At 54.9% G+C, this 12,566-nt stretch overlaps 2 protein-coding genes across 3 annotated transcripts; one reads left to right on the top strand and one right to left on the bottom strand.

The window, feature by feature from the left end:
- The first annotated feature begins 1,437 nt into the window (after positions 1 to 1,437).
- On the top strand, positions 1,438 to 4,384 carry CCDC85B (coiled-coil domain containing 85B). Its single transcript, XM_055580781.1, has one exon. It carries the CDS (start codon positions 2,112 to 2,114, stop codon positions 2,718 to 2,720), a length of 609 nt encoding a protein of 202 aa, XP_055436756.1. The 5' UTR covers positions 1,438 to 2,111; the 3' UTR covers positions 2,721 to 4,384.
- Positions 4,184 to 9,918, bottom strand: FOSL1 (FOS like 1, AP-1 transcription factor subunit). 2 transcript variants are annotated; one of them, XM_055580779.1, is made up of 4 exons: positions 9,575 to 9,918; positions 7,147 to 7,344; positions 5,023 to 5,130; positions 4,184 to 4,603 (listed from the first exon to the last, which is right to left on the bottom strand). In XM_055580779.1, exons 1-4 carry the CDS (start codon positions 9,662 to 9,664, stop codon positions 4,184 to 4,186), a joined length of 816 nt encoding a protein of 271 aa, XP_055436754.1. In that variant the 5' UTR covers positions 9,665 to 9,918. The 2 variants fall into 2 exon arrangements, with proteins under 2 accessions (XP_055436754.1, XP_055436755.1); XM_055580780.1 differs by lacking the exon at positions 9,575 to 9,918 and adding an exon at positions 8,633 to 8,741.
- Between the last annotated feature and the right edge of the window lie 2,648 nt (positions 9,919 to 12,566).

The following is a 12,566-nucleotide window of genomic DNA, read 5'->3' as shown; positions in this document are numbered from 1 at the left end:
GGTGACTCAGCGGTAAAGAATCCACCCGCCAACACAGGAGATGCGAGTTCCACCCCTGGATCGGGAAGATCCCCTGGAGAAGGAAATAGCTACCCACTCCAGTATTCTTGCCTGGGCAGTCCCTGGGGTCGTGAAAGAGTAGGACACGACTGAGCGACTAAACAACAGGGCTCTATCCTGAATCTTTTTTATGCAAAAAAAGTTGTCTGGCTCGTCTTCAAGGGCCCTTGCTGAGGGCCCCTCAGTCCATCCTGCAGATGAACCCCTCTCATGAACATGGGGTACCTACTCCCATGGTTTTAAGCCAGTCGGCCCGCCTCCACCCCTCTAACTAATGACCTCCCTAATACAGCTTAGAGCTCTGTCTGGAAGTCCACATCCAGTCGGCCACCAACCTGTAACTCTTTCCACTCTGTTCCCCACAGCCAGACCTGTTGGTTTCCTGATCTGTTCCCACACACACACCCCACCCCCCGACACACCCCCACACCCCTATCCCCGTGTTCCTATCTCAGGAACAGCCCCTACATCCACCCTGTTCTCATACCAGAAACCTGGGCTTCTCCCAGACTCTTCTCTCTCCACATTCAAGTCTGCTGATTTGCCTCCTGAATATTTCTAGTATCTGTTTTGTCCTCTCCACCCCCACTGCACTGTCCAAGCCTAGTCCTTCTGCATAGCTCTCCTTGCCCACTGACACATTGTCCTCAGTAATCTTTCTGCTTACATCCCCTCCCTGTGGTCCATCCCACACAGAGCAGCCCAATCAACCTTTTTAAAAAATGTATTTTCAAAAATGTTACTCCCCTGCTGAAATCCTTACTGGTCTGTGTAAATGCTCCATCTTAATATTTAAAGCCCTTAAGAATTTGGCTCCACCTTTGTTGCCTGCCTTTCTCTCTTACCACTTTCTCTAAGAACTGCCTTTCCAAAACAGACATGAAAAACCAGTTTACTCCCGCTGTTCCTAAAGCATGGAGGCTCTTTCAGTCCCCAGACTTTCATCGTGCTATTCTCTCTTCCTCAAATAGCTCTCTCATGACTCGCCAAAGTCCTATACATCTTTCAGGGTCCCTCAGGTAGCACCTCTTTGGGGAAAGCTTCCCAGGTGGCCGTAGAACCCGCCTGCCAATGCAGGAGACATGAGATGTGGGTTCCATCCCTAGGTTGGGAGGCTCCCCTGAAGGAGGGCATGGCAACCCACTCTAGTATTCTTGCCTCGTGAATCCCCATGGACAGAAGAGCCTGCCAGGCTACAGTCCATAGAGTCGCAAAGAATCGGACACGTCTGAGGCGACTTAGCGGGTGGGGTCAGTCCCTCAAAATGTGGTCTTCCTCCATTTGCTTCTTCATCGCAGCTTGTCGCCTCTTCCAGATCAAGACCTCTTTAAGGACAGTATAAGGATATTACTCAAGTTTATTTCTGCATAGCCCTTACACACAATAAAAGTTTACTGAACAAACAAATCCATTGTATGCCCCTCCCACCGGACAGGAAACGGTCTGTGAGAGGGAGAATACGCTGATGATGTGAGCCAGGACGTTTGGACTTAAGTTTCCAAGGACTGAAAGCGATGCTCAGTGAGTCGAGACTCTACAGTTCGAGCAAAGCTAGGAAGGATGGAAAGGCGATCTGTCTGGATTTTGTCAGAGGGTGGGCGGAAGAGTCGAGGATCGACACTGGAATCTTGGTTCTCAGAGGGAGCCGAGAGGCCTGGGCTCGAGCTTGAGGCAGTTTGGAATTGGAAGGTACGAAGCACGTAGTTTGGGGCTGACTGGCACCGAGGTCGGGGACGCGGATACTCAGAGTCAGCGAGCATCAGGGACACCGCGGTCCGAAGTGGGCGGGGAAGGGCTTCATTCTGGGAGCCTGGACCCCGCCCTCTTCCGAGGGCGCTAGCCTGGATTGGCTCTTCGTCCTCGACGTCATGGGGCCCCGCCCCGGCGCGCGCCCCGCCGCGTGCCCACCCCCGCGCGGCTGCTGCATCCTACGCTAGCTCCACCACAGCTTGTCCACTGAGCGGTTGCCTGAGCCCCAGCGGCGAGGAGCTCGTCGTGGGGCTCCTGGGCCGCGGCGGCGGGCAGGCGATGCTCCAGAGGCCTAGGCAGCCATGGAGGCCGAGACGGGCGGCCTGGAGGAGCTGACGGATGAAGAGATGGCGGCTCTGGGCAAGGAGGAGCTGGTGCGGCGCCTGCGGCGGGAGGAGGCGGCGCGCCTGGCGGCTCTGGTGCAGCGCGGCCGCCTCATGCAGGAGGTGAACCGGCAGCTACAGGGTCACCTGGGCGAGATCCGCGAGCTCAAGCAGCTCAACCGGCGCCTACAGGCCGAGAACCGCGAGCTGCGCGACCTCTGCTGCTTCCTGGACTCGGAGCGTCAGCGCGGCCGGCGCGCCGCGCGCCAGTGGCAGCTCTTCGGGACCCAAGCATCCCGAGCCGTGCGCGAGGATCTAGGCGGTTGTTGGCAGAAGCTGGCCGAGCTGGAAGGCCGCCAGGAGGAGCTGCTGCGGGAGAACCTGGCGCTCAAGGAGCTCTGTCTGGCGCTGGGCGAAGAGTGGGGTCCCCGAGGCGGCTCCGGCGGCTCGGGGGGCTCTGGCGCTGGGCCGACACCCGAGCTGGCCTTGCCCCCCTGCGGTCCTCGTGACCTGGGAGATGGAAGCTCCAGTACCGGCAGCGTGGGCAGCCCCGATCAGTTGCCCCTGGCCTGCTCCCCAGATGACTGAGGGCACAGCTTCCCGCCGACGCCCACCCGGATTGCTCCTCAAGCGGCGAGACTGCGGTGGACCTGGGGACCCGACGCCGCCCCGGCTGCGCACGAAGGGCCGATGGAATGGACTTAGAAACCCTAACACTGAGGAAGGCCCCTGACTCTCGCTGGCGGGGCAGTAGGGGGACTGGAGGCTGGAGTGGAGGGACTTACTGGGGGCTGGGTGGAGGCTAATAAACTGAGGCGGAAGCAGAGCCCATGGCCCGGGCGCGTCTGTTTGGAACTCGCCGGCGTTGGGACGAGGGCGGGGACCATTGGGGGTACCATTCCCATCTGGAGGGACTGTAGAACTAAGGTGGCTGACTCCCCCGTTAGCTCAGTCCTGGGGCGGGATGTGGGACAGTGGTGAGCCATTGGCTTCCCCCATCAGGCCCCAGGACAGGCCGTGATCCGGCCCCAGAAGTGGCTCCAGCTCCCTTCCCGGCTCCTTCCTGTCCAAGACAATGGGGCAGGAAGCAGGTGCGGGGGGCCTAAAACCCACTCAGCCGCCTCCCGAGAGGCTGGAAGGGGCCTAACAGCGCCCTCCGGTGGCACACGCCGGAGCACTGTGGGTCCCCCACCGGGAGGAGGATAATCCTCTTGGCTTGGCACCTCACAGCACTTCTCTTCCTCTTCTCAGTCCTGGAGATGAGGCAGAACAGATGTAGCCTCATTTGTCAGATAAGAAAATCGAGGTCCAGAAATATCAGTTTGTCCAAGGTCAGGTAGTGAGTTGGTGGAGCTGAAATGGGAGCCTGAGGCTTCTGGTTCCAAATGGTCTCCCTTTAGCCTCTGGGTCCAATGAGAGCAGGCTAGAGCTTCAAGCCTTTTATTCCATTTTGGCAGGTTTGTATAAAAATACTCTCTTTAGGAAAATAAATAGCAGCTGCCCACGCTGTGGAGGCTTGGAGCTAAAGTCTTCTCAGAGCTGGGGGCTGCAGGTCAGCTCTGGCACTCTCCTGAGCCGTTCCTTTTAGGAGGCACTGGCAGAGTGTCCTGGTTCAATAACCTGGTGCTGCTGGCAGTGGGGCTGGGTGAGTTAGTGTTCTAGGCTGGTAGAGTATCATCTTCTGTCAGGGGTAGGGTTGGGTGGATCACAGGAAGAGGTGATGAAGACCATAGGGGTGATCAGCAGGGGATTAGGGCTCCAGAGGACCTCTGAGAATCTACAAAGTCCCTTGGGAGCTGCCTGGAATTTTCTCCAACAAATGGGAACTATTTTGTCTCTGATTTAGTGCAAATTGTGCTAGAGAAGCCAGCTCTGGAGAACCAGTGGGCAGCTTTGGCTCTACTAGGAAGCAAAATACGCTCAGTTTTGTCTGGAGGGATGGAGAAGAATCTGCTGGGGTTGGACATGGGATATGATCCAGGCCAGCTGGACCAATGTGCAGGGAAATACTGGTTAGGGTGGCACCCACAGGGAGCGGGAGCTGGAGTGCCTCATAAGGCCAGGAGGGTTGGGGAGCCCAGGGGATCAGAAGAGGGGTCCCCACTGCTGCTGCTACTCTTGCGATGGGCTGAGGCACAGGGCTCTGGCGTACTGGGGTAGGTGAAGACCAGACTGGGGGTGAAAGGAGTCAGGGAGGGTGTGGTCATGAGCGTGGGAGTGTGCAATGCTTCGGGTTCAAGTACAGGCCCTGGGGAAAGGGAGATACATGGCACAGGGCGGGAGGGGCCTGGCGGGCTGCTGGTGCCGCTGGCACCACCTGTGCCGCTGGTTTCGCTCTCCTTGGCCCCTTCTGGGATTTTGCAGATGGGGCGGTGGGCTTCGAGCACCAGCTCCAGGCGCTCCTTCTGCTTCTGCAGCTCCTCAATCTCTCGCTGCAGTCCAGATTTCTCATCTTCCAGTTTGTCGGTCTCCTGTGGACGATAAGGAAAGGAGTAAAGAAGAAGAGGGCTGAATGTCGCAGAGCCTCCCGCGGTGGTAGTGATTGGCAGGTTGGGGCGCGGGGGAGGGGAGGTTGGGGGGAGTAGAGAGTCTCCATCAAGTCTGGACTACAACTCCCATGAGCCCATGGGAGAAAATGGGCACGATTCCCATCAGGCTCGGGGGCACCTTCGAAGGATATTGTCCGGCCTGCTTCAGCTCTGCTGTGTTCAGAGCGAGACAAGCTGCAACTAATTTTTAACCACTTTTTCCTCGTCTCAGTGCCGCTCCAACAGGGAGCTGGGGGGAGGGGATGTATCTAATGGCGCCTCTTGCGGCCCTTGGGAACTGGGGACCCTCTGAGGTTGGGTGGGCCTGGACCAGGGTACCCTCTGCACTCGCTGGTGCTCACCGCCTGCAGGAAGTCGGTCAATTCTTTCCTCCGGTTCCTGCACTTGGCCGCGGCTAGCTTGTTCCTCTCCCGCCTCACTCGACGGCGTTCCTCCTCCTCGGGGCTGATCTGGGGGAAGGAGGGTTACAGAGCAGTGAGGTGGACTCTGTGCTGCCGGCCCAGTGGTAGGACCCTGGCGGAGGGCATGGCAGCGCAGGGACGCCCTCAGATTGCTCTTTGGGACCTCCCCAACCTGACCGGTTCCGTATTTAGTAAGCTTGGATTAGTCAAATTTCCTCCTCACTCCCAGCTTTTGCTTCCTATGATTCCTCTGGGAATGTCCTCCCTGTCCCACTATAAATCCTAAGCCTCCTCTCCCAGGACTCAACTGAGATCCCTCAGGCCACCACGACCCTTCCTGGAAGTCTTCTTTCATTCCACAGCTATAAGTGGCCGTTGCAGCCACTCTTTTTCAAAGAAACCTCATTCTTTTCAGTCACTTGATAACCAAACCTCCTCTTCCCCAGAGGCTCTAAGCACTAAGAGGGGCTAATGAGAGTGTCTATGTAGTTATTTATTGGGAACCTACTGTGTGCCAGCTAAGTGCTTTACATGGATCCTTAACCCAGCTTCTCTTGTAAGGAGCCAAAGGCCAGGGAAGATGAATAACTTGTTTGTGGTTCCAGAGCAGAAATTAAAATCCATGCACTCTGGGGCTTCCCTGGTGGTCCAGTGGTTAAGAATCTGCTTTGCAATGCCAGGGACACTGGTTTGATCCCTGGTCCAGGAAGATCCCACATGCTGGAGAGCAACTAAGCCTGTGTACCACAACTACTGAGCCAGCGCTCTAGAGCCCGTGCTTTGCAACAAGAGAAGCCAACACAATGAGAAACCTGTACACCACAAGGAAGAGTGGCCCCTGCTTGCTGCAGCTAGAGAAAGCTTGGCAGCAACGAAGACCCACCAAAGCCAAAAAATAAAATAAATAAATTTTTTAAAGAATCGATGCACTCTATTTAACACTAAGAAAGGGGCCAGCTGATGGAAACCACCTCTTCTGAAAAAGAGCCCATTCATAGCCCATCTAGGAGTATGCAGGATCAAAGAGACATGGCTGAAGGAAGTCCAGGAGCTTGCCTCTGGGGCTTACACCATGGTCTCCTTCCATCTGGTCACAAGAGCCAGCCATTCTTTTTCTGCAAAAGCCAGCCCTGACTAATCGCACATCTTTCTCAGGATTCTAACTGTCCTTTCCATCCTCTACCTTGCTGTCAGAGCAAACTCATTAAGGGGCAGCCCTCACCCACTACAGTCTCAGATACTGAAATGCCCCAGGGAGAGGAAAGAGGAACCAGTCCCTTAAAGACCCTCTTAATCATTTATTTGGGCAAGACCTTTATTACTAGCAGTGAGCAGCCAAAAACCCTGGTTTGGAAGGCAAATGTTTCCAGCTCTTTCAACGTCAAGCCTTCTCTTACCTCCTGGTGAGACACTGTGGCTTGGTGGGTATGATCTGACTTTAGAATTGGACAGTCCTGTCTTATTACTCACTCCTTGTGTGACCTTGGGCAAGTGACTATCTCTCTGTGCCTTCATCTCCTTAGCTGTAAAATGGGGGAAACCCAGAGTTCATTCCCAAGAGGGTTTTTGTGAGGATTAAATGAGTTAGAGAAATTGAGACTCAGAGTAGCTGAAGGAAACCCTTTCTGTTCTCTTCTCAGCAACACAGACAGCATAAGCCCACCCTCTCGTACCTGTCATCAGGTGGAGCCCCTCTCCTGCCCACACAGCTTTCCACATATATACCTTACATGTTCTCACCTCTACCTCCATTCCTGCTCCTGCCATCCCCTCTACCTGGAATGTCCTTTCCATCATCTTTCTCCCTATGCAAATCCTACCCATCCTTCTAGGCTAATATGCCTCCACCTCCAAGAAGCCTTCCCTGATCCAGAAGTGACAGCATTGCCCTCTGGGTCTCCCCAGGGGCTCTCATCACTTTCTGTCTTGGCCAATAGTAATCAGTGGACCTACTCTCCCCACGCCCCTTCTCAGCCTGTGTTCTGCTTCTGGACAAGAGTTTATTTTCTGCACCTCAGCACCCCTGTGGACTCAAGAACCTTTGTGAGCTCCTCTGCTTCTTACCTGTTCACAGGGCCGGCGACGCACCCCTGGAGTTGGGCCCAGGGCCCGTATGACTCCTGGCCGGGGCTGCGGGGGACTGTATGGGGGATAGGCCAGAGGCCTGGGGTAGCTGCTGGGTCCCAGGAAGTGAGGCTGAACCATCCACTGAAGCTCCTGGTTGCCACTCACAGTGTTGATGCTTGGCACGAGGTGGAACTTCTGAGGGATAAGACATGGAGGGCCAGGGATAAGGTCTGTGTGGACTGAGGGGCTTCCAGTAATAAAGTGTGAATTCCAGGTGCTATCCCAGCCACTTTAAAAATACTGATTCCTTATAATTTGCACAACAGTATCTTCATTTTAAGGGCTTCCCTGGTGGCCCAGCGATAAAGAATCTGCCTGCATTTCTGATGCCAATGCAGGAGATGCAGGTTTGATCCCTGGGTTGGGAAGATATCACTTGGTGGAGAAAAAGGCAACCCACTCCAGTATTCTTGCCTGGAGAATCCCATGGACAGGGGAGCCTGGTGGGCTGCAGTCCATGGGGTTGCAAAGAGTTGGACACGACTTAGTGACTAAACAACAACAAATCTTCATTTTCAGACAGGAAAACAGTTGTCCTTAGACAGACAGTCAATAAGTGGGAAGTGAGGTTTGGGTCCAGGTCATCAGAGTCTTACCAACTCCTGCACCCTGCCTGAGTCCCATCTGCACAAAGAAGATAATGACAGCCCTAGGAAGATTCCCTGGGGAAGGAAATGGCAACCTGCTCCAGCATTCTTGCCTGGGAAATCCCATGAACAGAGCAGCCTGGCGGGCTACAGTCCATAGGGTCACAAAAAGTCAGACACAACTGAGCGACTAAGCACAACTTCAAGGGTGACTAGGAGAATCAGGTAAGACAGTGTGTGTGTGACAGAGCCAGGCAAGTGGCAGGTACCCAACATACAGGGGCCATGGTAGGCAAGAGCCATTGCTCTGGGTTCAAGCTAGCCCAGTTCTGATCTTAGCTCAGCCATTTACTGACTGTCAGGGTAAATTATTTATCCTCAATATGCCTCAATTTCCTTGTTTTTAATATTGTCATAGGTGAGGATCATTTCCCTGATGCCAAGAAGTACCCTTCAGTAGCTCTGAGGTCACAGTTTAATTGACAAATTAAAAAAAAATTAAAAAAAAATAGTGGCACAAAATAACAGGTTTTAAAATCCATGGGGTCTTAGATTCTGTGAGACAAGGTAAAAAATGAGGTGGAAAGTGCCCAGCACAATGCAAGACTGCACAATATGCGCTGCCTCGATTCTTTCAGCCAGAAATGTGAGGAATGGGTTGAGATAGGGACTCAGTGTTCCGGAGAACTGAGCTCAAGCCCTGGGGCTGGGCCCTGGGTGTGGGCCCCCAGCCGTCCGGGAAGCTCCCTCAAGCCCAGGCAAGTCTAGACAGCAGTGTCCCCGGCTCAGCGCTGCGGGCCCAGTGGCCCAATGACCCTAGTTCCCAGCCTACGTACCGCCGGCGGCATCTCCCGCTCCCGACGTTGTCAGGGCCCGGGCCGCTCCGGGCCAGGAAGGGAGGGGCGCCCGGGGTGAGTCACCCACCGTGACTCGGCCGCCGTGACTCGGCGGAACGGACGCCGCTCCTTCCCTCCCCTAGAGACACGTGCTCATCGCCCCTCGACAGGAAATGGGCACCTGCAGCCTCCCAGGTCCCCCCAGCCGGCAGCGGGCGCCGTTCGGTGTCGAGAGTCGGGGGCGCGGGAGTTGCCGGTTGCAAGACCCCGTGCACGTCCTGGCATCTCGCGGTCTCCACGCGCCCCAACCCGTAAAGGGGTCAAGAGCCAGTCTCCTGGACCCCACCAGCTCCACTGCGGCTGGACGGGGATGAGGACTTGGCGATGGGGTGGAGAGGGACAAACAAACAGGCAGGCACACGGACGACCACAGACAGACTGCCCAAGATTCCCAGTCTGTCCGGGCAAGCCGGCTGGGGGAGCCAGTGCGTGGGGACCTCTCGGCCGCGGCTTAGACTCCGGACCTCGGAAATGTCGTCCGAGATGGATCGGGACCCTCTCTGATCCGGTCGGGGCTGGGACTAACCCCGGACCAAGGGGGTCCCCTTCCGAAGCAGATGGGACAAAGAAATTAACGGTGAACAGGAGGAAGGAGAGGAGGTAACAGAGACGGAGGGACAGAGAGACAACGGACAGAGGGGAAGGGGGACGCGCGCTTGGGCCGATGCTCGCAGAGATGTGTTCCTCCCGCCGCGCGTGCTCTGCTAGGCTGTGGGGCAGAAAGTGCCTTTGGACAGCGGAGAGTAGGCAGGATCCGCTGCCACCGCTCCGATACCTGGTCCCTCCCCCGGTTCCCGGTCCCAGTCCCCGAGTGTGCCGGAGCGGCCCGCGCTCTCCTCGGCGCTGTCCACCTGTGGACTCCAGGTGTCGGGTTCCTCTCACCTGCTGGCCTGTGGCCGGGGGCTGAGTCGGGCCGCCGTACGCACCGCCGGCGCCGGAGCTCGGTCCGGGTTCCCCGTAGTCTCGGAACATGCCCTGGGTTGGCGGCTCTGTGGGGTCCGCGTCGGCGGCTTCGGTTCTGACTCACTCGCTCCTCGCGGAGTCTTTTCTTTTTATGAATGAAAAGTCCTCGGGCTGAACCACTTCTACTGGGGGGGTGGGCGGGGGAGGGCGGGCGTTTCTCCGCGGCTCTGGTCACCTCCAGGCTCCACCTCTCCAGACGCGCCGCCTTTTATCAATCCGCCCTGAACTTTTCTGTCGCCTCCCACAGTCCAGTAGCCGACTGACTCTCGGTGGGGAAAAGGGGCGGATCTGGCGGCTCCCAGGGACAGCCGCGGGCCCGCCCCCTCTGACGTAGCTGCCCAAACATGGTGCGATTTCCTCGCCGCGCCCAGGTGGAGCGAAGGATTCCCCCGCGGACCTACGCACCTGCGAGCTGCCGGGCGCCCCGCTCCGCCCCGCCCCGCCCCGTCCGCCTAGCCCCGCCCAGCCCCAAGGAGCCGACTTAGCCTTCGCCCCCCCGCCACCGCGGTCCCCCCGCAGCCCCACTGCTTGGTCTAGCCTAGTGTTTGCATGCGTAAAATGGGACAAAATATTCACAGAGCGACCTTGCCACGCGTGGGAAGTTAGAATGAAGAATATGAAAGAAGTCTGGAAACTGTACATCGGATTATCAACGTGATTGATGTTCCTAGTATTACCATCATCATCTGGCTGCTTATTCATGCCCGGAACCATGCTACTGCCATCCAAGTCGTGACATGAGTCCCCTTCACTGGCGCTGTTTTAAGGTTCAGGTATACGAAAAAGTGAACAAATGACAAACCAGAGTTACAAAAATGGTGTGTATTTTAAATAATTACAAGGATATATTAATAGTTTGAACTACCCACAAATACAATGCAATACAATTGCCTTACTCGCAGGATAATTTCAGGAGCTGTAGCAAGTTTTAATTCAGAGCCCCTACCAGTAGTGAGAGCCTGTCAGCTGAGCCTATTGGATACAGTTCTGTGTTCTGATAAACCCTATCTTCCTTAAATACTGTAACTGCTCTTCCAGGACTGTGTTGTCATCAGCCTTGTTTGGTCTGTGTGAATGTGAGGCCAGGACCAAGTGTCAACAACTGAAAACCAACAACTCTGGGAGGCAGGTGCCTTTATCAGCCCCATTTTGCAGATGGGGAAACTGAGGCCTGAACAGAGTAAGGAGCTGCTGGAGTCACATAACTACAGAGAGGGAGAGAGCTGGGCTGTCCTGCTTTCCACTGGTACCTCCTTTTGATTGGCTCCAATTTTGTCCTCACATAAGGGAGATTTCAGGAGGATGGGGTCCTGGACTGCCTTCCTCAGGGACAGAGGCCGCGGTTGGTGGACGTATTCAGGACTTAGAACCAAGAGGCCAGCTTGGCCCTGGGCTTCCAGTCCCAGAGCTACCATTTTCTGTCTCTGTTACCCTGGGCAAGTCACCTTCCTTCTGAGTCCCGCTCCCAGTGGGAATAATTGAGCCTCCTGCTGACCTCATGGGGTGGCTGTGGGATTAAATGAGATCACAAATGTGAAAGTGCTTTGTAAGCTATAAAGTGAGGCGCACTCAGAAGGTGGTTACCAGTCTGCTGCCTCTCCCTTTTCCTTATTCTACTCAGTGCTTCTCATTGTCTAAAATGAAAAAGAAACCACCAGCAGTTTACCAGAATGAGAAATACATGGGTGTGTATGTGTATGTGTGTGTGAGTGTGCATGCATGCATATGTGCACGCATGTGTACATAAGGAGGAGAGGCAGTATGACTCATGGAAAAGAACATACGTGCTGGAATCATACGCCTGGGTTCTGAGTTCAAATTCTGCTTAGGCTGCTCGCCAGCTGTATGACCCTGGTGAGGTGCACAATCTCTCAGAGCATCTGTGAACTGAGGACATCTGATAATTACAAAATGATAAACATCTCAGGGTTGTTGGAGAACAGATATCAAATAATGTCCCATGCTGAGTACAGCATATAGTAAGAATTTGACAAATAGCAACAAAAAATGCATGTTAAGAAAAAGCCCCATGGGTGGAAGCTTTGGGGGTTCTGATCACATGCTAATGTACTTGTGTGCACGCACACACACTGATATCTGAAATCTTTGGCTGAGCCCAAGCAGGACAGGTCAGAGTGACAGAGGCAGACAGATGGTGGCACATGGGAAGCCTAACACAGGTCAGCCTTGACTGCATTTGTCTGCCGGCTCCAGAAACACAGCCTGGGACCGTAACTGAGCAGGAGCTCAGGTCTCAAGTGTGTGTGTGTGTGTGTGTGTATGATTACATGGCTCTGAAAGTCCCTTCCTGCTCTAACCGTCCGTGGAGCCACAAGGAGCTCTTTTCAGAGGCTGCACATTCCAAGCTTCTCAGTCACTAACTCCTGCCTCGTGGCTGCAGTAACGTTCCTGGCCCTTGACCTCACTAGCTCCCACCCAGTGAGGCCTGATGAGAATCCCATGGGGCCACAGCGGTTTCAAGAGTCTGGGGGCTGGGAGGTCTGAGAGACCGGAGCCTTGTCCTTTGGCAGCTGTGTGAGCCTGGCTCGATCAGTGTCCCTCTCTGAGCTCCAGACAGTCCCCACCTCCTGGGGCTGCAGTGAGGCAAAAGGAGGTAGTGGATGAGGCTGTTCCACACCCAGTAGGTTCTGTCAGTGTCTCCAGGGCACTGAGGTGATGTTTATGTTTTCCAGTTTTCATTCACTTCTTACATTGAAGTTTACTTTTTTAAATTGAGGTGAAATTCACATAACATACAATTATCCATTTTAAAGCATACACTTGAGTGGGATTTTGTGCCTGCACAAGATTGTGCAACCACCACTTCTCTCTAGTTTCAAAACTTTTTAAATCGTTCCAGATTTAAAACACTCCACATCCATTAAGTGCTAGTGCTCAGTCGTGTCTGACT

The sequence above is a fragment of the Bubalus kerabau genome, chromosome 5 (genome assembly GCF_029407905.1).
Source record: "Bubalus kerabau isolate K-KA32 ecotype Philippines breed swamp buffalo chromosome 5, PCC_UOA_SB_1v2, whole genome shotgun sequence".
Lineage (NCBI taxonomy): Eukaryota > Metazoa > Chordata > Mammalia > Artiodactyla > Bovidae > Bubalus > Bubalus kerabau.
This window is presented reverse-complemented; position numbering and strand designations above follow the sequence as displayed.